Source organism: Brassica napus, chromosome A9 (assembly GCF_020379485.1).
Source record: "Brassica napus cultivar Da-Ae chromosome A9, Da-Ae, whole genome shotgun sequence".
Taxonomy (NCBI): domain Eukaryota; kingdom Viridiplantae; phylum Streptophyta; class Magnoliopsida; order Brassicales; family Brassicaceae; genus Brassica; species Brassica napus.
Window position 1 is genome coordinate 471,927 of NC_063442.1, and position 22,600 is coordinate 494,526.

The 22,600-nt window shown below is 36.6% G+C and overlaps 5 protein-coding genes across 6 annotated transcripts; 3 read left to right on the top strand and 2 right to left on the bottom strand.

The window, feature by feature from the left end:
• Positions 1-657: 657 nt before the first annotated feature.
• Positions 658-3,025, bottom strand: LOC125577636 (LOB domain-containing protein 31-like). The gene is made up of 2 exons (XM_048739142.1): positions 1,910-3,025; positions 658-1,139 (listed from the first exon to the last, which is right to left on the bottom strand). Exons 1-2 carry the CDS (start codon positions 2,198-2,200, stop codon positions 762-764), a joined length of 669 nt encoding a protein of 222 aa, XP_048595099.1. The 5' UTR covers positions 2,201-3,025; the 3' UTR covers positions 658-761.
• A 3,881-nt stretch (positions 3,026-6,906) lies between these two features.
• Positions 6,907-9,469, top strand: LOC106434942 (LOB domain-containing protein 30). Its single transcript, XM_013875797.3, has 2 exons — positions 6,907-7,644; positions 8,964-9,469. Exons 1-2 carry the CDS (start codon positions 7,342-7,344, stop codon positions 9,333-9,335), a joined length of 675 nt encoding a protein of 224 aa, XP_013731251.1. The 5' UTR covers positions 6,907-7,341; the 3' UTR covers positions 9,336-9,469.
• Positions 9,470-14,279: 4,810 nt separating this feature from the next.
• Positions 14,280-16,084, bottom strand: LOC106434960 (CRS2-associated factor 1, mitochondrial). Its single transcript, XM_013875818.2, has 4 exons — positions 15,192-16,084; positions 14,875-15,100; positions 14,660-14,787; positions 14,280-14,569 (listed from the first exon to the last, which is right to left on the bottom strand). The coding sequence occupies exons 1-4, from the start codon at positions 15,861-15,863 to the stop codon at positions 14,441-14,443; spliced, it is 1,155 nt and encodes a 384-aa protein (XP_013731272.2). The 5' UTR covers positions 15,864-16,084; the 3' UTR covers positions 14,280-14,440.
• Positions 16,085-16,515: 431 nt separating this feature from the next.
• LOC106434934 (subtilisin-like protease SBT4.14) lies at positions 16,516-20,002 on the top strand. Its single transcript, XM_013875785.3, has 11 exons — positions 16,516-16,773; positions 16,891-16,982; positions 17,073-17,170; positions 17,270-17,413; positions 17,516-17,621; positions 17,782-18,295; positions 18,368-18,465; positions 18,542-18,766; positions 18,849-18,957; positions 19,043-19,256; positions 19,322-20,002. The coding sequence occupies exons 1-11, from the start codon at positions 16,648-16,650 to the stop codon at positions 19,861-19,863; spliced, it is 2,268 nt and encodes a 755-aa protein (XP_013731239.2). The 5' UTR covers positions 16,516-16,647; the 3' UTR covers positions 19,864-20,002.
• Positions 20,003-20,860: 858 nt separating this feature from the next.
• LOC106434932 (ataxin-10) lies at positions 20,861-22,575 on the top strand. Of its 2 annotated transcripts, none has more exons than XM_013875783.3 (2): positions 20,861-21,502; positions 21,582-22,575. In XM_013875783.3, exons 1-2 carry the CDS (start codon positions 20,923-20,925, stop codon positions 22,409-22,411), a joined length of 1,410 nt encoding a protein of 469 aa, XP_013731237.2. In that variant the 5' UTR covers positions 20,861-20,922; the 3' UTR covers positions 22,412-22,575. The 2 variants fall into 2 exon arrangements, with proteins under 2 accessions (XP_013731237.2, XP_013731238.2); XM_013875784.3 differs by having other exon boundaries at positions 20,865-21,496.
• Positions 22,576-22,600: the final 25 nt, after the last annotated feature.

Consider the following 22,600-nt stretch of genomic DNA (forward strand, 5'->3'; position numbering starts at 1 on the left):
TTATATACGAAAATGTAATGCTTTTTCGCACGTCTATATTAATATACCTTTGCCATTTTCATTGTGAATAAATTCAAATAATAAAAGGTGATTAGTTATATGCTTTAACTTGTTTTTATTGGAATCACGTGCTTGGTACGAAAATTTATCAGCGAATTTAAATAAACTATCTGGAAAAGAAAGCTCAAGTCCTATATTGCTTTTACTTGCAGGGAAATATATTTGATTTAATCAACAACTTTAAATAACATTTTGCCTATTAAATAAGAATTTATCCGTATCTCAATAAGATCACAGCACATGAAAAAGCTGTTGGATTATCATTACGTGTCAACTTACTCCTGATTTCAAGTTAATTTTTCGAGGTCTCGAGGCCACTTTCCTGATTTTCTTTGTTAATTACTCAAATACTATAATATTACTAACTAACAAGACAAGAGACTAACGCTAATGTAGCACAAAGAGGAAGGATGCAAGAATCAGGAATTTAACAACATTGCCGTTTAGACAAATGGGTTGGGCTTTAATATTTCAGGTTTCGGTTACCTACATCGCACTTGGCACTCTAAATACAAACTTCCATAATCCGACCCACAAAAGATTTATGCGTGTATGTCACGCACGTTGACGTCATGACTCATGAGTGAGAGATGAGAGTTGCGCTGCAAATCAGATAGAATCTATTAAAAGATGATTTGAGTTACTCGGCAGTCCGGTCAGTACAAAATAAACAGAGACGTCTGAAGTTAACATATATAGGGTTATATTGGAGAAGATGATCGGTATTTGCCATCGGTCAAATACTTAGAGACAAATTCACGGGCAAGTGTGTTGAGATCACCGTCCCTGTCCAATGAATCTTCCAGGCCCAATAATGTGCTAAAATCCACTGACTCGTTTGGGACCTCAGTACCTTCCTGTGGTTGTTGTTGCTGCTGTTCTTGTGACATACCATAAATGTGTAACAAGGAGGAAGACACGTTGTTCTTCTTATGATCGGCAGTAGCAATGAGTGGAGCTTTGGTTGAAGAGGCTGCTTCTGTCTGTGAATTGTTTTGTTGTTTAGGCTGCGGAGGGAGGCGTTCAAGGGTTGTGAGCTGAGTCTTGACGACGGCTAGCTCTTCCTGGAGACTCATCACCTGTTCACGCATTTTTAATCATATAACGTTGGTATTTTTTTTTCACACATATAACAATACATTAGTCAAGTGTTAATTTTATAGCATCATCATTTTTCCTTTTGCTACATTTCATGGATGTTCAAAAACAGGATAGGATTTAGTTATACCGTCAATAAATGAATCTTTTTTTTTGGGTCAAAACCGTCAATGAATGAATCTATTTATATGTTATAAGAAGACAAATGAAACTGGTTTGTACAACGGAACGTTATATATACTACTACTATTATTAAAGAAAACAACAATTCGGAAGGTAAACAACAAAGATGTTATATATACTACTAGTACTATTAAAGAAAACAATTCGGAAGGTAAACAACAAAGATTGACAATTTGACTTTTCATTACTCGGTTTTTGGACAGACGAGCCCTTGGGAAGACACATGGGCTTGTTTTCAATTTACATTGTAACCTCGACCCCCAATGTCCCTTGCTAACGAATTGAAAATTAAATTAATGTGCAACTTTCTTAAAATATATGAACAAGAAACCAAAATGAAACTGTAGTGAAATAGCAGGTTAATCAAGCTACGCGGCTAAAAGCAGCTGCAAGCTATGTTGATGATAGATAATCTCATCTTGTATGTTTAACCTGAAGTTACATGATGAGTTTATTTTAGAGTGAACGCATGCATGCCTCTCTCTAAATCCTTGAATAGATAGTCATCAGAAATATACATACGTACATATGTATATGTGAAATATAAATATATAGAGTTATTGAAAACCTGATGTTGAAGGGCGAAGATGTGACCAACGCATCCGTAGACGGGATCGCGAAGCCTAGCCAAAGCCTCGTAAGAAAGTGTTGCGACGGCTTCAGGTCTCCGGTTGGCTGGAATCATCAAGAGGAGCTTAGAGGTGTTGCTGGCCCCAAAAACCTTGTGCACCGCCGCGAAATGAGCCGTCCCTTCCTCTGCGTCAAAGTAGGGAGCGAAGATGCATTCCGCCACGCATTTACGCCGGAGAAACTTGCATGCGCCGCACGGACTTCCACCGCTAGGGGTGCTTCCGCTCATATTTTTCAACAAGACGTAATGCTTTGCTTGGATAGAGATAAGATGAAGAAGTGTCGTCGCCGACCAATTATATATTCAAAGAGAGAGATATAAAGTGATAGGGTAGTTTATGCTCTATTGTTTTTTTGTATAGTTAATGCAGAGCATAGAGGATGGTGTCAGGCAAGAAAATCATGTCTTGCTTTTAGTGGTGGGTCATTTATATTTCTTCGATGTGCATATATATAGTTGCTTTCAAATTTTTCTGGAATCGTTAAAAATGAAAGTATATAGCATAGGGTTTTACAAAAAAAAAGAAAGAAAGGTTTGTAGATGCAGAAATAAAGTTTTGAAGATAAATAAGTATACAGAGACTTCAAAAATATTTACACACAAGCTACAAAATATAAATTAACAATTGACCAATAGGTTCGCAACAAATTATCATTCTTGATTAAAAATTATGTTTTCCATCTACGACTAGAATTCTATAACTAGCACACTGTGGCATATAAATTACTAGGGAATTAGTTCGGGTTACAGTTTAATTTAACGAAACGCTAATGGTGATCTTGTGGCGTTTACTATTTGAGAAAACAGTACTATTGTACTAATGAGGGTGAAGGTAGTGGCTCAAGCTTGGAAGCAACGGCAAAAGGATGTGGATTTTCTAAAATGTAATATACAAAGGACAAAGAGAAAGAGCTTTGCGTGAAGCAAACACACTCATTCTCAACTAGGCTCAACTACTGTTGTTGACGTATCCACTCTCTCACTCTCCCCAACCGCCGCAGGAGTTTTCTTTCATTCACACGTGCAACCCTCACCACACGTGTGCATTCATTCTTTTTATTCTCGGCCACAATCATATACTAGTAGATATACATTTTAGCTTTATATAAATAAAATCTTGAAAAGATTGTAACAACTAACAACATCTCTGGTGTTCTTTTTTTTTTTTTTGGCTCAACATCAACTTTTCATTAACCAAATGATTCTAATACAATCAGATTGTGACCCCAATGCTTCAGAAGAGGCTTTAACCACAATGTGACATAAGGATGAGGATACAAGTATCACCTAGAAACACTCATTTGGTTCCTACGCTACCAATCCACAACATCCAGTCACTTTAACCACATAATTAAACCCCATGGTTACAGAAGACAAGACCTAAACCGATCCTAAAGGAGACATACACAAGACATCTTTATGGAGCTAGCAGTGATCGCCTAAAGATCAGAATGAGATGCTTGGATCGCCTGACACAACACTGAAGTGTGTATTGTCCGAATGCCTACTTCACATCGGGGTCTACGTCTCCGAACCTTACACCAAAAAGCGGAGCATAAGCTGTACGTACATGGAAAAACCAGACCCTAGACTAGCCGGATCATACACTTCATCACCAAGCTATGGTCACCAAGGATAAGAGTTCAGTGCTTGTCCCAATAGCCACTACACCCAAGGGCGCTTTACCAGCAGAAGTATAAGGCCACTGGTGTTCCTTGCTACGAGCCTCTGCCGCCAGCGGACAAACGGTCCGAAAGAAAAACACCGAAAGGTCACTAGGGGTGAAAACAATGAACCTCCAGCTAGTCATAACCACTCGGTTTCTTATGACAGTTCCATCTGTTGGCTTCTTATAATGGGAATCGGGTTCGTGACCAGCAGAATCCTCGCTAAAGGGGGGCGACACCGATGTGGATCAAACCGCCGTAATTCTTTGCCTCCCGTCGTGACCAAGCCGAATATTAGTCCGGACTGAAAGACGGTTTGTGATGATAGACAAACGCAATCAGGGTTATGAGTGGGGCTTCATGGAAGCCGAGACTTGCCGTGAGCCCACTATTCATCATTCGCCACACCTTTCCTCCGCCTGTCTCACCGACTCACGAGGAGAAACAGTCGAGCTGGAGGAGATCTCTACCCCTCTTTACGCGCCATCATCGGCTAGATCTACACCAAAATCTTGAAAAGACAAAACTAGATCTGGTCAGATCTACAAACCTAAAAGCCGACTCTCCTGACCTCAGCCTCACCAACATCTCGCCGCCACTCCAAACAGGTTCTCCGACTCCGACCAGCACCACGCCGCTCCGGAGGGCCCGACCTCTTCAGAGTCACTTGCATATCGATCCGGTTTGGAACTGAAAGAGAGGAGAGCAAAATCAAAAACCAGAAAGGGAAGAAGGGGAGTCCCCGGCAACGCCGAGCGGCGGCCGGAGCTAACTAGGGTTTCGCTCTTTTTGGGTTCTCTCTCTCACGCTCTCTTTTATTTTTTTCTAATCAACATCTCTGGTGTTCAAAAAAAAAAAACTAACAACATCTCTGATGCTAGTTACTAATAAACAAATATAATTATTATAAATAATAGAATAGAAAGAGAGAGACCTCTATTGCTTCTGCTTTCAACAAATCGTAGAGTCAGATACTGACAAGACACTGATCAACTGTTTGCTTCGCCGCAAGTACAACCTCAGTCAGTCACTCTCATCATGTGTCTGATTGACAAGATGCTGACCCAGATCAAATGGCAATACGAGCCTTATATTGGGTTCTAAAAGGTTAATGGGCCGCGCCTTTAGACGTATTGTTTTAGAGATAAAACCTTTTTTATCAGCCAATGTTAACAAAAAATTAGCTGTAATGTTGTTGTCGTTGTTTCTCTTGTAATGCATTATTATTGTACCTAGTACTAAGTGATTTGTTATTTCATTATTTGATACAAAAAGAGAAGAATGGTGTTGTGTAGTTAATAAGCATACGCAAAACAATGAGGAAAGGAGGCTTGATACGAGGACACGTGTCGCGTAGGAAGAGAGTATGTCAATGTTGCTTGTTCACACAGTAGAAGAAGGATTAGACAAGAAGCGGACGGCACGGTGACCCTCTCTGTTTACAACTGTTTGCTCTTATTTTGTTAACATGTTACTCTTCCTTGCTTCTAATACTTACCTACTCCTTTGAAATAATTGATAGTTTAGTTGAATGCACAAGAATTAAGATATACATCATAAAAATTAACAATAAAATATAAACTAAAATTAATTCATTCAATCATAAAAAAATGTTAAAAATCATTAATCATAAATTTTTCAATAAAATAAAAAATATTATAAAATATTAAATTACTATGACATTAAAAAAATTTAAAATATCATCTATTTTGAAATCAAAAAATTATTTTCGTTCTTACTAATATTTTTTTGGTATCTATTTTTTATTTTGTCAACTTTTTGGTATCTATTACCCTTTCATATTTTCATCTTCGATGATATAAATAAAAACAAATCTGGAGCGTTACTTTCGTACGCGCAAAGTGAAACTCACGCGTGATTGGTTGCGTCAGCTAAAGTTGCACAGAGCGGTTACGCTCATAAAAGTCATAGTAATTGACAGGCTACGTGCCTGTCTTCCTTGTTCTTCCAAGTTTCGTTTTTTTTTTAAATGTTTCCAGCAGTCGATTAACCATTTCTCTTGAACCAGATTATAAGTTGTTCACTTTTTAAAGAAAACATCTCCTTTGAGTCGGAAGTGTTAGTATTTAGCTAGACTCCCTAGCTACAACTGGTGATTCAACCCTCGTGATCATCACACATGATATGAAATGTACGCGCACGCTATATTTAAAGTCATTTTTTATCAACAATTTCTATAAATGAAACCATTCAATTAATAAAAGATTACTCGAATGAATGAGTGATTTTTATCTATTCAGTGTGAATTACATTGAAAAGATAATATCGTACCTCGTTTTAGCAATTTGAATCAACAGAAACATTAAAATACGAAAAATAAATGCAAAATACCATTATCAAATTGATTGGTATATTCCACAGATCTTGCAAATTTACAAGTTTCTAAAACACACATTAAATACACTTACGTTAATGCAATTTTCCTATTTTGTATCCTAATCGAATATCGAGTAATCCCATTCATTGAATCTAATATCTAAGGTTTTGCATATCGGATCGTATGTACATAAATCTAATTGTTCTGGAAAATACATACTCCCGCCTTCTCTAATTATTTACAGAAGCTCAGTATTCGCAACCAACTAGCTAGTTATATCATATTCCTATATGTAATTAGATTTTTTTTTTCTAACAATATATATGTAATTAGATTGACTTTGTAAGACTGGTTTTGGTTTGTAGTAGTACGGAACATAAATTTAAAGTGATGTGCATGTTTGAATGATAAAAGATGAAATTAAGTAAATATTTGTTATAAAAAATAAAATAACTGTATTTTTCTCAGGATCTGAAGGGGGAAATTTTGTCAAAACTTTTGAACACGTTGAAAAATATTAATAACATTTAACATGAAAATCTAACGCTTAGCGCCGAGCCGTTACATTTCAAATACTTCATCCGCTTCGTTTTAAACCGTTTTAAACCATTAAAATAATCTATAAAATAATATTAATAAATTTTACATTAAAATTCTAAAACAATACTTATTTTATAACAATATTTTATTATACATTGACACTTAATATGAAACGGAAAGACTATAAAAATGTCATATTAAAATCATTGGAAAAAGATCATTAATTAGATAATCTTAAAGATCCTTTTTATATTAAGAATGCTTTGGAACCAAAATCTAATTGTGTTAGATTGGATATGTGCATCAATACATATATCTAAAGAATAAAATTAAACCATAAGTAGAAAAAAGGAAGGGAATATTATAACAATGAAGAATTTGAGAGATATGGAATGTTTTGGTTCACGCAAAGAGCCTAACACGAGACAAGTACGCTATATCGCGTTGCTTTGAAGGATTTAATCTCTTGTCTTAATTAACTGTTCTTTTTGTAATAACAAAACTAATCAGATGAATTTATCTTTTTGACAGTATATTTTTTTCTACTAGATGCTACAATTAATGTATTAATGGGGGAAATAATAATATTTCCAATTAGAACGAGCCAAACCCTAGTTTTGTTTACGTCCGACCTCTTCCTTCTCCCTCTTTCTTCTCTCCCAAACGTTTCTCTTTTTCTCTTTCTCTGCTAATCTCGAACCAAAAACACATCCTAATCTGGATGAAATATAGCTCAAAATATATCTCAAAACCCTAATCACGAGTTAACTAGTAAAGAACCTTGTCTTACCCTTAAAAACAAAAAGAGGGTAAGTGATTGGAAGATGAGCAGTAGCGGAAGCCCTGGCAGCAGCTGTGGAGGAGGACCGTGCGGTGCGTGCAAGTTCTTGAGACGTAAGTGCGTTGCCGGCTGCATATTCGCGCCCTATTTCGACTCCGAGCAAGGAGCGGCGCACTTCGCGGCGGTTCACAAGGTTTTCGGAGCAAGCAACGTTTCGAAACTCCTCCAGCATGTTCCCGAGCACAAACGAGCAGACGCAGTCGTTTCAATCTGCTTCGAAGCTCAGGCTCGTCTCCGAGACCCTATCTACGGCTGCGTCTCTCACATCGTCTCTCTTCAGCAACAGGTTATTCAATCCAATCATTAAAATATATACATTAAATTAATACCTTATTACAATATCATGATCACAAGTATGGTGGGAAATCGCAACAGTTTTAAGTCGATCTACTGTCTTTATGTCGTGACGTTGATCAATTTCCTATTAAAACACTTTTAGTTGACAAAAGTTTGTCTTCAAATTACAACATTTAGTCTGTTTTTTTTTTTGTGTCTTTTCATCTGCTTGTCGTTTCTTTCCAAGCCTCATGCAAATTACTCTCTGTTAAGCATCTATGAAAAAAATTGTCTTGTGTTTCAATTCCGATTTTTTTTATTATTCTTGGATTTTTGTTGTATAAGGTTTTCAGATGATCAACATTTTAAAAATAAAATAAAATTATTTAGTTTTAACGACTTTTTTTATAATTTGGCTCATAGACTTTTACCTTTTGGGTTAAGTTATGTCTTATATCAAATGACGTGTCTATGAGTACATATATGTGTTATATATGTAGATTGAACAAGTTGTTGATCTTTAACTATATATATCTTTACTTTCAACCAAAAAAATAACTATATATATCTTCATACAGTTTTAGTAACGGTGGTTTAGTAAGAAAGTATATATTCTTTGACAAAAAAGTATATATATGCATAAATGTATGTGTGTGTATTTCACATGATCCAATGCGTTACATAACAGACGAAGCCCTCTCTCTCTTCCTTACTAAAATGTGTCAAGCCGTAGTTAAATAGCTAGGACTCAGGAATTTGTGATCCCTGGTCATATACTTAGCTTCATTAATGTCTACAAAGTTGTTTTGTAAGTAAATACTTACCATTGATTGAGATGGCAAATTAATCTTCCAAGTTTGCAACAACCACGTTGTTGTACACTTATGTCTAAGCATCATTTTTAATATATAATCTTTTTCCAATCGCAGTAAACGTATAAGGGCCTTTGATGTATATTTACTCCAATATATACACTCGCATGCAATTGCCTTTCAAAATTGATGTTAGTGAATGATATTTTCAGTGTCACAAGCAAGTGTGTTTTTATATCTAAAAGTAAAATGTGTGTTTCTAGTATTAATATAGGATCGTTTTATTCCCCGCATTTTTTTCTAAATCGGTGATCTTGATTGATCGACTAGTCCTGTCGTGTGTTTTGATATAAGTGAATCAGCATTTTCTCGAATTCGGAAAATCTTGTAACAATTAATTATTGCTGGTAGCCTGGTAATATCATTATTGAGATTCTTATATCTCGTTACTATTATTTTGTCATTTTATCACTTTTAGTCATATCTACATTTGTATGAATTTAAAAATAAAAAACAGGTGGTGAGTCTACAAACTGAGCTTTCATATGTACAAGCACACTTAGCAACTCTAGAGCTGCCACAACCACCGCCGGCTCCGGTGACTTCTTCTGGATCTCCGCCGCCTCTGTCCATATCAGACCTCCCCACAATAACACCGTCGTTGTACGAGCTCTCTCCCATATTCGAACCGATGTCTTCCACGTGGACCATGCAGCAACAACCTCGACCTTTTGATCATCTCTTCGGCGTCCCGTCATCATCCACTATCGGAGGAAGCAGTGAGCTGCAAGCTCTGGCACGTGATTTTCTTCACGGTGGGCAAATTCCAGCTGATCTGCCACCGCCGGGGACCGGTGGTTCTGCCCCAACTGTGGTAAAACGAGAATGATACTATTTATATGTGTTGGTTAATTTGGACCTATACATAGCCATATGTTTCTTCTAGTTATATGTATTTATACTTGATCGGATTCGTATTTTAATTGTTGGCTGGAGGGTTAATATAAGAACTATGATTCTCGATTTGTTGGAGCTTCTTATAATATCTACTGTACTAGTACGTTTTTACAGCGTTATTATATATTTTCTAACAATCATTTAACAAAATAATTACTTATAAAATATATGATATAGAATGTGTAATATGCAGGCCCTTCTTAAACAATCTAATAGCCTTGGGCAAACATAAAAAAAAATGGACCCTATTTTAAACATTTTTTCATTGTATTTTTTAAGTTCAACTAAAGAATTTCAATAACCCACAACAAATAAAAAATTAGGTATGACCGTATGAGTTCTTTTAAATACGAAAGACAATACACACTAAAAAAATTAATGTGAATTTTTTATGGACCTTTTTTTTTATAAAGTTACTAACTATTTTTTCCTTAACAAATTAATTATTATAGAGCTTTTATTACTACTAAAATCACACTAAATAAAATTCTGGACCCAAGGACCCATGGCCATTGCTCCTACTGCCATGGTCAAGGGCCGACACTGGTAATCTGTATAATAAGAGTAGTAGCTCAATATCGGTATAAATAATAGCTCAGATAATTATAGCAATCATCAAATTTTAATGTTAAATTTGACTAATCCATCTCACAGTAACTTACAATATTTTGAAAACTTTAACATATCAACTTGAAGAGGATAACACTAGTTAACCTACCAACTTTTACGATATACATTTTAGCAAAATAAAAAAAAAAACTTTTACGATATACTGTTCAAAGTTGATAAAGATATTATCTACTTTTTCAGTTTATCCAGATGAGTGTGAGAGATGTAAAAAAAGACTTAAACGTATTCGCAATCTCATACACCCTGCGAAGCAAACATTAAGACGCACATTGGCATGAAATCACCATATATTATTCATATAGGTTTAGAGTTTCTGGTATGGGTGGTATGTTCGGATATACGTTCGGGTTTGGATCATATATTTCGTATTTTCGTTTATTTCGGTATAAGGATATAAATTTTTTTTGAGTACTTTTATATTTCATGTCGGTTTGGGATATTTGTAGTTCGGATTCGGGTAATTCAGATTGGTTTCGGTCATTCAGAGTTACTTAGTAATGTGTACATTGTAAGATAGACAATATAATATTAAAAAACCAACAATAAAATAGATTGTTAACTAAAGAGTGAGGCATCAAGAACTCAAAGATGAAGAACAATATTTCACCAAATTAACTTTAGAAAAAGAGTGTATCTTCCAATAAAATTTAAAAATGTGGAGAAAGTAAAGAGAAACTAAAGACGGAACCACTAAGGGGTTATGTTTATCGCGAAACTTTGAAGAGTAAATTAATAGATATAAACAATTAAGGATTAATGAAGTTGTGTTAAAAAAAACTATTAAAAATTTAGGGTTAGTACTATATATAGTTTCAGATATTTCGAATATCCATTTGGGTATCTAGCATTATCTTATCGGATTCGGATATTTTATCTCATTTGACTCAATATCCGTTTGGATATTTTTTATAGATGTTCGAGTTTGGGTTTTTCGGATTGCGTATTACACAAACTCTGCAATACCCACACAATCACACGTAGACGTAGTTCCGCAGCTAAACGATTTGGTGAACAAGTTAGAGCATCTCTTGCATGATGTAGCCTGTGTAATCCCTAGTAATCCATGCCCCACCACAGTGCAGTTTTGCATTCCTCCACTTAGCATGAATATTTCATTTAACTAATCCATTCATCAGAGATTGCTAAGTCTGTGAAATCCCAATACTGCAAATAACTTCTTTGGGCTCCTTGTTTATCTCCGACCACACACTTGCCTCTTCCATTGCATGTTGAACCTGGATCATACTGAATCGAGTTCCTATTTTTCCAGATCTTTCATAAAATGTAAGGTATGACTAATTGATATAGCTTTAATTTAACTAGGGTCGGTGTCCGCGCTTCGCGCGGATTACATGCTTAATAAAAGTCAGGTCAATTAAAATTTGGAGTTTTGAAGTTTCTGAGAGGGTAAATTAAGTTTTGTTTATTTTATTATGGGAAGATGTTAGAAGCGGTGATCATTATTTTTTTTTAAAACAACAGTAAGTTTGAATAATAAATTGTTTTGAGGAATTCACTATTCGTAATAAATTGTTACGTCGAATAATAAGAAGTAATGATGGTTTACTTAGAAAATGTAGAATTTTAATATGTTGTTGTATAATTAATACTGTTCATTCTTTTTGATATAGTTGTATAAATCTTTGTTGTCGCTGTATGAATTTGTGATTAGGATTTCAGTTATAAGTCTAAAAATATTAAATTATTTACTTTTAAAATTTGCAAAATAATATTAGAGATTACAAAATTAGCAAAATAATTCTGCAATATTATGTTATGCAAAACAATATTTAATTCTAAACAACACATTATTCTGGGATATTTAAAAATGTCGAAGAGGTTCCACATGTTTCTTTAATAATATGATACCAAAATACATTTGGTTTATTTCATATTAATTATTTTAAAATAAAAAGCATATTCTACATAATAGGAAAAGCTACATTTGCAAACAATTATAATGATGAAATATATCTATAATAATAATGTATATATTTGTTATTATTAGAGTTTTGGATGAAAGTATGAAATTAATATAACAATACTAATAATGTTTTTATTCAAAATGAATTTCTAATTTCAGAATACCTCCTAGAGGTGGAGGATCTTGGGAGGATGGTTTGACCATGGTGTTGTGAGAGAACTGTTAATTTAACAAAATGAAGAATATGAAAACAAATAATCTTCGCACTTTCTAAACCACTCCTTAAACAAAAGAAATCACTTACACGGATTACTTTTCAAAAGAAAGAAAATGGCACAAATAGATAGGAATGAAAAGCGATGAGTGGATGGTGAAATTCTTCAAACTGTGAGGCGGTGGATCTGTGATTTTGAGATTACAATAGTTGATGTTATTTTGCAGGAAATATGTTTAATGTCGACAGTCATTTGACTTAATGGCATAATATATTTTATTTAATTCTCAATAAATGCATTAGATATTATTTGACTCATAATTTACAGTCAAATATGTGACCACACATATATATTGACAACATATACGAATCAGTATCCAGCTAATATTACATTTGCTTTAATTACATAAAGCCACTTTGTTATGACCTGGCATATTGATTGGTCATGATTATTTTGCCTATGTGGATAGCCTTAGGAAGCTAGAAATTAGCTTCTTTTATATAGTAGGATGGATTATTTATGGAATTAAAAATTTTGTTTAAAATAGAAAACCCATTCGAATTAAGTATTACGGCCCAAATCACTAGTAAATTAATGGGCTGGCGCCGCCGCAGAACCTCCCTCTCGATCTCTCTACATATAAATAGGAAAATAGAAAAGTTTGGTATGTTTGTTGCACAAAAAGGAAGAAGAAAAGTTTGTATTTTTAAGAGATTGTATGAGTAAAATAAAAGATGAAACCTGAAAGCAAGAAGAAGAGAATCCCTATCAAGCAAGGGGAGGAGGGTGATGATTTTAGTTTCAATCTAAGCTCTCTCAAGGAAGTTATAGAAGACTGCACCAACGAAAAGAAGAAGACTAGTTCCACCAAAAATTTGTTGGATATGTCGTCATTGTCGCAGGCTCTGTCCTTGGTGAAGCGTAAGATAATTCGGAAGGAGAGGTTGCGTCATCAACGGAGAAAAAGAAGAGCCGTCGTAAAAATAGTCACTAAAGCAGACCCGGCCACTGACGCATTGATACAACTCCTTGACATTGCGAAAATACAACACGAAGAAGAAGTCTTGAAAGACTTGAACTTACATAATTCAAACATTGAACCCACGCGAGCCTGTACGGAACCACAGCTTTGTACTCTTAACCAAGAGATGGATATTCTCGACCTTTTCAATTAGTTTTATTATCTATATCTCTCATTAGACTTTGTTTACTTTTTTTTTTCTTTCAAATCTATGTTGAGATTTTGTTTTTAATATATCATCATCTCTTTCCTATTAAATATTGGGAAAATTGTTTTTTTAGAGCAAAAAAATGGTAACTATGTCCCTTTATACTAATCTATACTACTTTATGTCCCATTAGACTAATTTTTTTCAAAATGGCAGTAATGCCCTTAAAATTGTAATTTTTTATTCTTTTTTCGTTTTTTTTTTTTTTTTTTGTTCCTTTTTCGTTTTTTTTTTATTTTTAAAAAAAAAAATCGATTTTTTTTTTCAAAATATAAAAGTGAATATTCCCAAATATTTTGTTTCCATATTTTTAGGAACTGATTTCTTATCCGTAGAATACAACTAATATGTAGAAACCGGTTTCTACAGTTTTTTAGAATTATAATAATGTTTAGATTTTGATTTCTACATGTTTTAGATTTATAGTAAATCTGTAGAAGTCGGTTTCTACGTGTTTTAGATTTATATTAATGTGTAGATTTTGATTTCTAAAGATTTTAGAACGATAGGTTAAGCGCGGAATGTGTATTCTAAATATTTTTAGAATACTCCTATTTACGTAGATCACGTATTCTAAACATTGTAGATTCAATGAAAAAAGTGGATTTCGTTTTCTATTTCGTAGAATGTCATTTCTACTTTATTTAGAACATAATATGAAATTTATAATTTTAACTTTTTTATAACTGGAAAAAATATCACTAAGTTCATATAGGTATTTTATCAAAAGTTACTATTTTTCCAAAAAAATTTTGTTTGTAAAACTATTTATTAAATTTATTTTTAAAAATATTAAAGGGTGTTATAGGAAAATATGACACAAAATATAGATTAGTCTAAAGGGACATAGTTACCATTTTTTTGCTCTAAAAAAACAGTTTTCCCTTAAATATTTAATGAGAAACTAAAAGATGTTTTGATTTGTAGTTTTTAATTTACCAAAAAAAAAAAAAAAACACAAACAATCGATACTATACAAAGCGTAGGTGTGAAGAAGATTACTTAGATGCCTCTTGCTGGAATCTTGTGACCCTCAGCATTAGAGTCCTTGGTGATGAATAAAGGATGGAGGATATTCAGCTTCGTCCTCGGCTGGCTTATAGTCTTTACCTCTCCAAATAACGACCTGCTCCTTGTCAAATGTCACCAGGATGCAAGGCACCAAATCCTTCACACCACCATACTTTGAGATGTTAACAAAGTGAAAAGAGACAAGACAGAAAGAGAAACATCATCATCATCAACATCAACATCTCACCCTAAGCTTAGCGCCAATTTTCTTGTAATCCTTTTTCTCTAGTCCCAAGCAATCAATTCGTACTAAGTCACTAACGAGGAACGCGTCTCTCACCATTGGAACAAGACTACCGTAATACCCATTCTTAGCTGAAAAAAAAACAGAGTTCAGGCAAGCCACCAGCACTTAAAAAAAATAATAATAATAAAAGAGGGGCATGGGGGAAGGGTATGGACCGAGTTTAGTGAGGGGAGGAACGGCAAGGCCTTTCTTTCTCATAGCTTTGGTCTCCTCGATGCTTAGACCATCGATGGTAGTTTTAATAAGCCTAGGGTAGACGGGTTCATGAGGTTTCCACAACATCAAAGGAATCTTGGGCCTTTTCTTAGGATCGTAGTTACGCCCTCTATATAAGACAAGCGTACCACAGTGCTTAGAAACCACCTGTCCATACGTTTTATCCTACAGGGTCAAAGCAAAGCAATAATGGACTCATTATCTATCAAGTTTCCCCAATTAGCTAGCTACTTAAAAGAAGATGATTGAAAGAAACCTCAAGGTGGAAGATAACGTTCTTCATGTCGAGAGTTGGGACACCGAGACATTTGACACGAACAGCTTCAGCGTGTTTCCAGTGGTTATAGATATCATTGAGCATATTGTGAGTCAAACCGTCTCTCCCGAGGTTGATTTGCCTTTTGGTTTTGTTCCTCTGACAAAGCTCAACAAGAAACTTCCTCTCCGCTTCAGTGAGCGGTGGGCCCTGTATCTTCTCCCTCTCTTTCCTCCTTTTCTCTTCCAGCTTCGGATCCTCCCCTCCTCCTCCCTCCACCGTCTCCACATTCGGCTCCACCGCCGGCGCACACACACCCGTCCACTCCCGGTTCAATCGATCAGGACCAAAAGGGGAGTACTTGGGCTCTCTCAACCCAATGGGCCTCACACTGGAACTGCTCTCAGTGTAGCTGAACCTGAAATCGAAGGGGAGACTGGAGTGCATCTTCTTCACCCCTTCCAGAGACGACGGTGGTCGGTATTGCGGCTTCGGCGGCTTCTTCTGGGGATCTTCAGAGGCTGGCGGTGGTGGATGGAAGTTGTAACGGTCTAGGAGTCGTGAGTAGGTGGAAACTGTTTCGTCGGAAGAAGCGCCGTGAAGGCAGCGCGTGAGGAGATTATTGAAGGATGATGAATTGTTGCGGGAGAGGAGACGAATCATCATTGACATTATTCCCTTGTTTAGTCGGAAGAAGGCTCCGGTGAGGGTTTCAAAATGCTCTCTATGCTCAAAGTCAGTCTCCTCCTTTTACCTTTCTTTCACCCATTTCTTATAATGGGCCCTTAATGGATTCATCAAATGGCCCAATTTTACAGCCTTAAGTATTCTTCATAGAGCGTCTTTGTTCTTGTTTTCTCTCTTTTTTTTTTAATGAGAAAACGTCTTTGTTGTTGTTGGAATTCAGTGAATGACATAAACAGAGTTGTTGAGTTAAGCAAACATATAGTTGACGATTTATGACATAAAATACGAGTCAAAATGTCACATAATTTATTAAGAGAAAAACATTCGAGAGTATAGAGCCTTAAAAGACACAGTATACCAACATTGGAAAACTTTAAAGCTATCACTAGCTATAGAGAGTTTGTTTTTTCTAGTTAATTTCTTGAATTCTAATTCAAGTAAGCAGGAGGTTATTTTTGTTCTTACTACTACATGCATCTAAGCATATACACACACATACATATCAACATACTTTTGAAAATTAGATATCGCAAGTGGCCACTCTTTTCCTTCTAAGTTACCATCAACAACAAAATAAAAGAAAACTATACATACTTAACTATTACAACTATACAGTTTTGCAAGTCTAGGTCTAACTCGGATTAATTTAAATTAAATTATTGTATCAGCTTTCTCATTTATCCACAAGAGGTCTTCTTATTGTCTATTAATAGAGGAAAGAATGTGTCATCTTCTCATAATCCAATAACTAAACTTATCATATACACAAATGTTACATATGGGAAGGTCAAACCGTTCATCTCATCTTCATCATCTTCTTGTTCCTGCTATTCTTCTTCTTCATGTTCTTTGGATATCACCAGGATACGCTTCAGTCGAAGACAAACATGCAAAGGTATTACTAGACTACTTTGTCCTCATAGCTAGCTTCGTTATCATTGAGTTGAAGAACAAATTAAAGGTTATGTTGCAAAGGAGCATGCATGATGTACTTTGAAAAAATCTTTGTAAGGATTTCTATATCATTTACCTGGGGGATCAACTGGGAAATGGAGATGAAGCTATCAAGACACACGTAAATCTCCTCTCGTCTTTAGATATAAGGTATGTCATTTTGTATAACATACTTGTATATCCTAAAATAAATCAAATTAGCGGCCCTGATATATAATCTAACTCTTGAAAATTAAACAGCCTAGAAGAAGCACAAGAAAGAATGGTATATAGTTACGCTAAAGTCTTCAACGCTTTTGCTGCCAAGCTTTCTCCACATGAAGCTAAGAAGATGATGGGTATGTATATTGTATTTTCTAAATTCCACATGCACTAGTGAGAAGCATAAGTTATCATATATCTCAAGTTGTAACAAACATAATTAAAAACTGGTGCAGAGATGAAAGAGGTTCTTGGGGTATTCAGAAATCGGTATAGGCAACTTCACACAACAAAATCATGGGATTTCGTGGGACTTCCTCTGACAGCAAAAAGACATCTTAAAGCAGAGAGAGATGTTATTATTGGTGTTCTTGATACAGGTTTGATCATATATATATATATATATGTTAACTCATTACATAAATAATATATGTTTACAAGCTTTGATTTATATTCATTTCTTTATGCTATGTAATAATCAGGAATAACTCCAGATTCAGAGAGCTTCGAGGACCATGGTCTAGGCCCTCCACCGGCGAAATGGAAAGGATCGTGTGGACCTTTTAAAAATTTCACCGGATGCAACAAGTATTTCAATTATCTCATCCTATCTAACACAACTATGAATTCACTGTTAGTTAGGAATAAAGACAAGGACTTGGCTGATAAATTGAATAGTTTGAGTAGTTATTAAAACTTGTGCGTTAATATAAGGGTCTTTACTGATATTAATTTTTGAATTGAACAGCAAACTAATCGGAGCCAAATTCTTCAAGGCCGACGGTAACCTGCCCAACGGCGAAGTCCGGTCACCTCTCGATATCGACGGCCATGGTACGCACACTTCTTCCACGGCAGCCGGCGTCTTAGTCGCAAACGCGAGTCTCTATGGCATAGCAAGCGGAACCGCCCGCGGCGCGGTTCCGTCGGCGAGAGTGGCCATGTACAAGGTGTGCTGGGCGAAGTCCGGGTGCGCTGACATGGACATCCTCGCCGGATTCGAAGCTGCGATCCACGACGGTGTAGACATTATCTCCATATCAATCGGCGGTCCAATCGCGGATTATTCTTCCGACTCGATATCCGTCGGGTCATTTCACGCCGTGAGGAAAGGGATCCTCACGGTGGCGTCCGCCGGGAACGACGGACCGTCCTCAGGGAGTGTAACGAACCACGAGCCGTGGATATTGACGGTTGCAGCGAGCGGCATTGATCGGACGTTCAAGAGCCAGATCGATCTAGGCAACGGCAAATCATTCTCTGTAAGCATCTCCTAGTTTCCTTCAAATCAAATTTAGTAAAAAAGTTAAACAAAAGTTTTGTGATAATCAAAGGGGATGGGGATAAGTATGTTCAAGCCAAAAGCCAAATCTTACCCGCTTGTAAGTGGTGTTGATGCTGCTAAGACCAAAGACGACCAGTACTTGGCCAGGTACTTACTTAAACTTTTTTGAATTGTATGTTTGATTAACCTAAACTCATGTTACTAAGTTGATGATGATGCAAAGGTACTGTTTCTCTGATTACTTGGACCGGAAGAAAGTGAAGGGAAATGTGATGGTGTGTAAAATGGGAGGAGCTGGTGTGGAGTCCACTATTAAAAGATATGGTGGTGCTGGTGCCATCCTTGTTAGTGATCAGTATCTTGATAACGCTCAGATCTTCATGGCTCCAGCCACCTCTGTTAATTCCTCCATTGGCGATGTCATTTACGGTTATGTCAACTCTTCAAGGTTCATTTCTTGGATATGTATATTGTCATTCAAAACAAAGAATGAACCCTTGAGAACATTTTTTTGTCTGTGTTTGTTTCAGATCACCATCTGCTGTGGTTCAGAAAACCAGAGAAGTGACAATCCCTGCTCCTTTTGTTGCTTCTTTTTCATCTAGAGGTCCTAATCCTGGGTCAATACGCCTTCTCAAGGTATATATAAACTTGTCTCTTCAGTCACTGTCATCTCTGATTATTATTATGAGAAATGGCTCATCTATTGCGGATTGTAATGTAGCCTGACATTGCTGCACCCGGGATTGATATATTGGCGGCCTTCACTCTCAAGAGATCACTCACTGGTTTAGACGGTGACACCCAATTCTCAAAGTTCACCATCCTCTCTGGTACCTCCATGTCCTGCCCTCATGCTGCTGGTGTTGCCGCTTATGTCAAGTCTTTCCATCCCGATTGGTCTCCCGCTGCTATCAAGTCCGCCATCATTACCTCAGGTAACAGATCAAACCCATACATTCAGCATAGGAAGTCCTTAACACATAGATTTTGTTTGATGCAGCAAAACCGATAAGCAGAAGAGTGAACAAGGACGCAGAGTTCGCCTATGGAGGAGGCCAAGTAAACCCAAGACGAGCTGCGAGCCCTGGGTTAGTCTACGACATGGACGACATCTCTTATGTCCAGTTCTTATGCGGGGAAGGCTACAACGCAACCACTCTGGCTCCATTAGTGGGGTCCCGCTCCATTAACTGCTCCTCCATTGTCCCTGGAATCGGCCATGATTCTCTAAACTACCCAACCATACAACTGACGTTGAGAACTGCCAAAGCGTCAACGATGGCTGTGTTCAGGAGGAGAGTCACCAACGTGGGACCACCATCGTCGGTCTACAACGCCACCGTTAGAGCACCGAAGGGAGTAGAGATTACGGTGGAGCCAATGAGTTTGTCGTTTACAAAGCCTTCACAGAAGAGGAGCTTCAAAGTGGTGGTGAAGGCGAAGCAAATGACTCCAGGGAAGATTGTGTCGGGATTGCTCGTGTGGAAGAGCCAACGTCACTCTGTTCGAAGCCCCATCGTGATCTATAGTCCTTCGGATTGAATTACTTGTCTTAAAAATATTAATTCTTGAGTAGCTGTTTCTTGTGTTTGGTCAAATATCTTAATTTCGTACAACAGGTATAAAAATAATACTCATTATATATGTTTTAAAAACAAATTTATTTTGAAAACTTTTTTAAACAGATAAAGTTATTAGTTATCTAAATACAATTTAATTAACAACAAAGTTTCTTAAATATTGTATAGTAATTTTTAGAAAAACTGATTGTCAGCTCACGAATGATACACCACCATCATCATTTCTATAACTAAAAAATGTGTTGGATTTGGAATCCATCATATAGAAATCTATCAACCAAACTCTTAAAAACATATTATATACCCATACAAAATATTATAAAATAAAATGAATATATAGATCAAACATTCAAATGCAATGTTATAATGTAAAGAACATTTGAATATGTCAAAAGAATTCCTAATCTAACACAATATTTAGTTTTTAGAATGATTTTGATGGTGTTAACAAATATTGTCATAAGAATCATATATATCTTGTCAGTATAACTAATAATTATTATTATTATTTTTCTTTTTATAATATCTAATAAATCTCACATAGAAATTATGACTTCTACGAATTTATTTTTCATCCATATTCTCTTTTTTCTATTCTGCATTCTTTTTCTACACTACAAGAATAAAAACTATATATTAAATCCTACTAGAATTTCTTACGTCTATAAGCCAGCTAATCATCTACTAAAGAAAGTAAAATAATTAACAAATATTTGATTGAAACTATTTAATTTGAAACAAAACATTTCTGAAGAGTATATAAGAAAACAGTAGAAAATAAAATTGTTTGAATAGAACAAGAAAACACTTAGCAGGTTAATTATATCAGCCCATTGAACTGAAGTAGAAAAAGAAAAGTTCATTAGTTGATAGGGTTATTAGCCCATACTATTAATCTGCTAGGCCCAGAAACTCGACTCGAGTGTTATTTACAGAATTACCCCTCCACTCTGACTCTCTGAGCATAAGCCCTAAAACTTATGGCGGTCTCTCAAGCAAGCTTCTTCTCTTCTCAACAACAATGGAAGCTTCTATACCCGAACAAGTGATTCAGCCCCTGCTCCTTGCATCGGATTCATCACACTCTCTAGACGAATGTTTGCAGTTTCTCATAGAAGCTTCAAAGACCGATTCTGGCCGCTCCGATCTGGCTTCCAAGGCGGATATTCTTCCATCGATCCTTGCTCTTCTCCAGCTTCTCCCCTATCCGTCTTCCCGCCATCATCTGAACCTCTCTCTGAAGGTCCTCCGAAACCTATGCGCCGGGGAGACGAGGAACCAGGAGGCTTTCGTGGATCACAACGGTTCTCTTGTCATCTCCGAGCTGCTGGATTCGGCGATTGGAGATGCCGAGACTGTTAGGTTCGGATTGCAGGTCCTGGCGAACGTTGTAGTGATGGGAGAGAATCGCCAGAGAGATGTTTGGCTTCGGTTTTTCCCGGAGAGGTTCTTGGCGATCGCTAAGGTAAGGAGGCTTGAAACGTGTGATCCTCTGTGCATGATTTTGTATGTTTGCTTTGATGGAAGCTCAGAGATTGCTTCACAGCTCTCCAGCGATGAAGGACTCAACATCATTGCTGAGACTATGCGGGCGGGTGAGAGTATGTTCCAATGCTAGACATTGCTCATCAGATTAGGAACCAACTAAAAGTGTGCAAAATGTTGTTTTATTGTTTGTAGTTGGGTCTGTTGAATATTACTGGCTCAAGCTTCTGGTTTCAAGACTCTGTGTTGAAGGAGATTGCTTCCCTGGCCTCTTCTCCAAATTAGCCAACCACAAGGACTCCACATTTACATCAGAACACGCTTTTCTATTGAGTATGGTGTCTGACATTGTTAATGAGCGGTTGAAAGAAGTGTCTATCCCCAAGGATACAGCTCATTTCGTTCTTGGGTTACTCAGCCAATCGGTTCAAGTTTTTGATTTTGCTTCGGCTGAAACATCTGAGCTTCCAACGGGTTCAGCTGTTATCGACGTAATGGGTTACTCTCTAGTTGTAATAAGGGACGCTTGCGCTGGAGGAAGCATCGAAGAACTTAAAAACGATTCAGGTGGTGGTAATGTCGACATGCTCTTGTCTTCTGGACTGATAGAGCTTCTCCTCGATCTGCTTAGAAAACTTGAGCCTCCAACAACAATAAAGAAGGCTCTAAAGCAGAGTCCTTCTTCTGGAAAGCCTTGTCCTTACAGAGGCTTCAGGAGAGATATTGTGGCTGCGATTGGGAACTGTTCGTACAGAAGGAAAGAGGTACAAGATGAGATCAGGGAGAGAGATGGGCTGTTGTTGATGCTGCAGCAGTGCGTGACGGACGATGAGAACCCCTTCTTGAGAGAGTGGGGCTTGTGGTGCGTGAGAAACCTCCTGGAAGGGAACGAAGAGAACCAGAAAGTGGTGGCAGAGTTGGAGATGCAGGGCTCTGTTGATGTGCCTCAGCTCCGGGAAATTGGGCTCAGAGTTGAAATTGATCCTCTAACATCCAGGCCAAAGCTTGTCAATGATACCACCTGAAGTTTTAAGTTTAGTTTTTTTCCCACCCAACAACACCCATGTTATCATATGATGCTCTGTTAAGTAAAAGCCAGGTTTGGGTTTGGATCATCTAAACAATACACCCTGAGCAGAAACAGCGCCACCTTTATTTAATTTATTATAGTAGTATTTACACAAGCAAATGTCTTGTTAGAGAATATGTCTTTG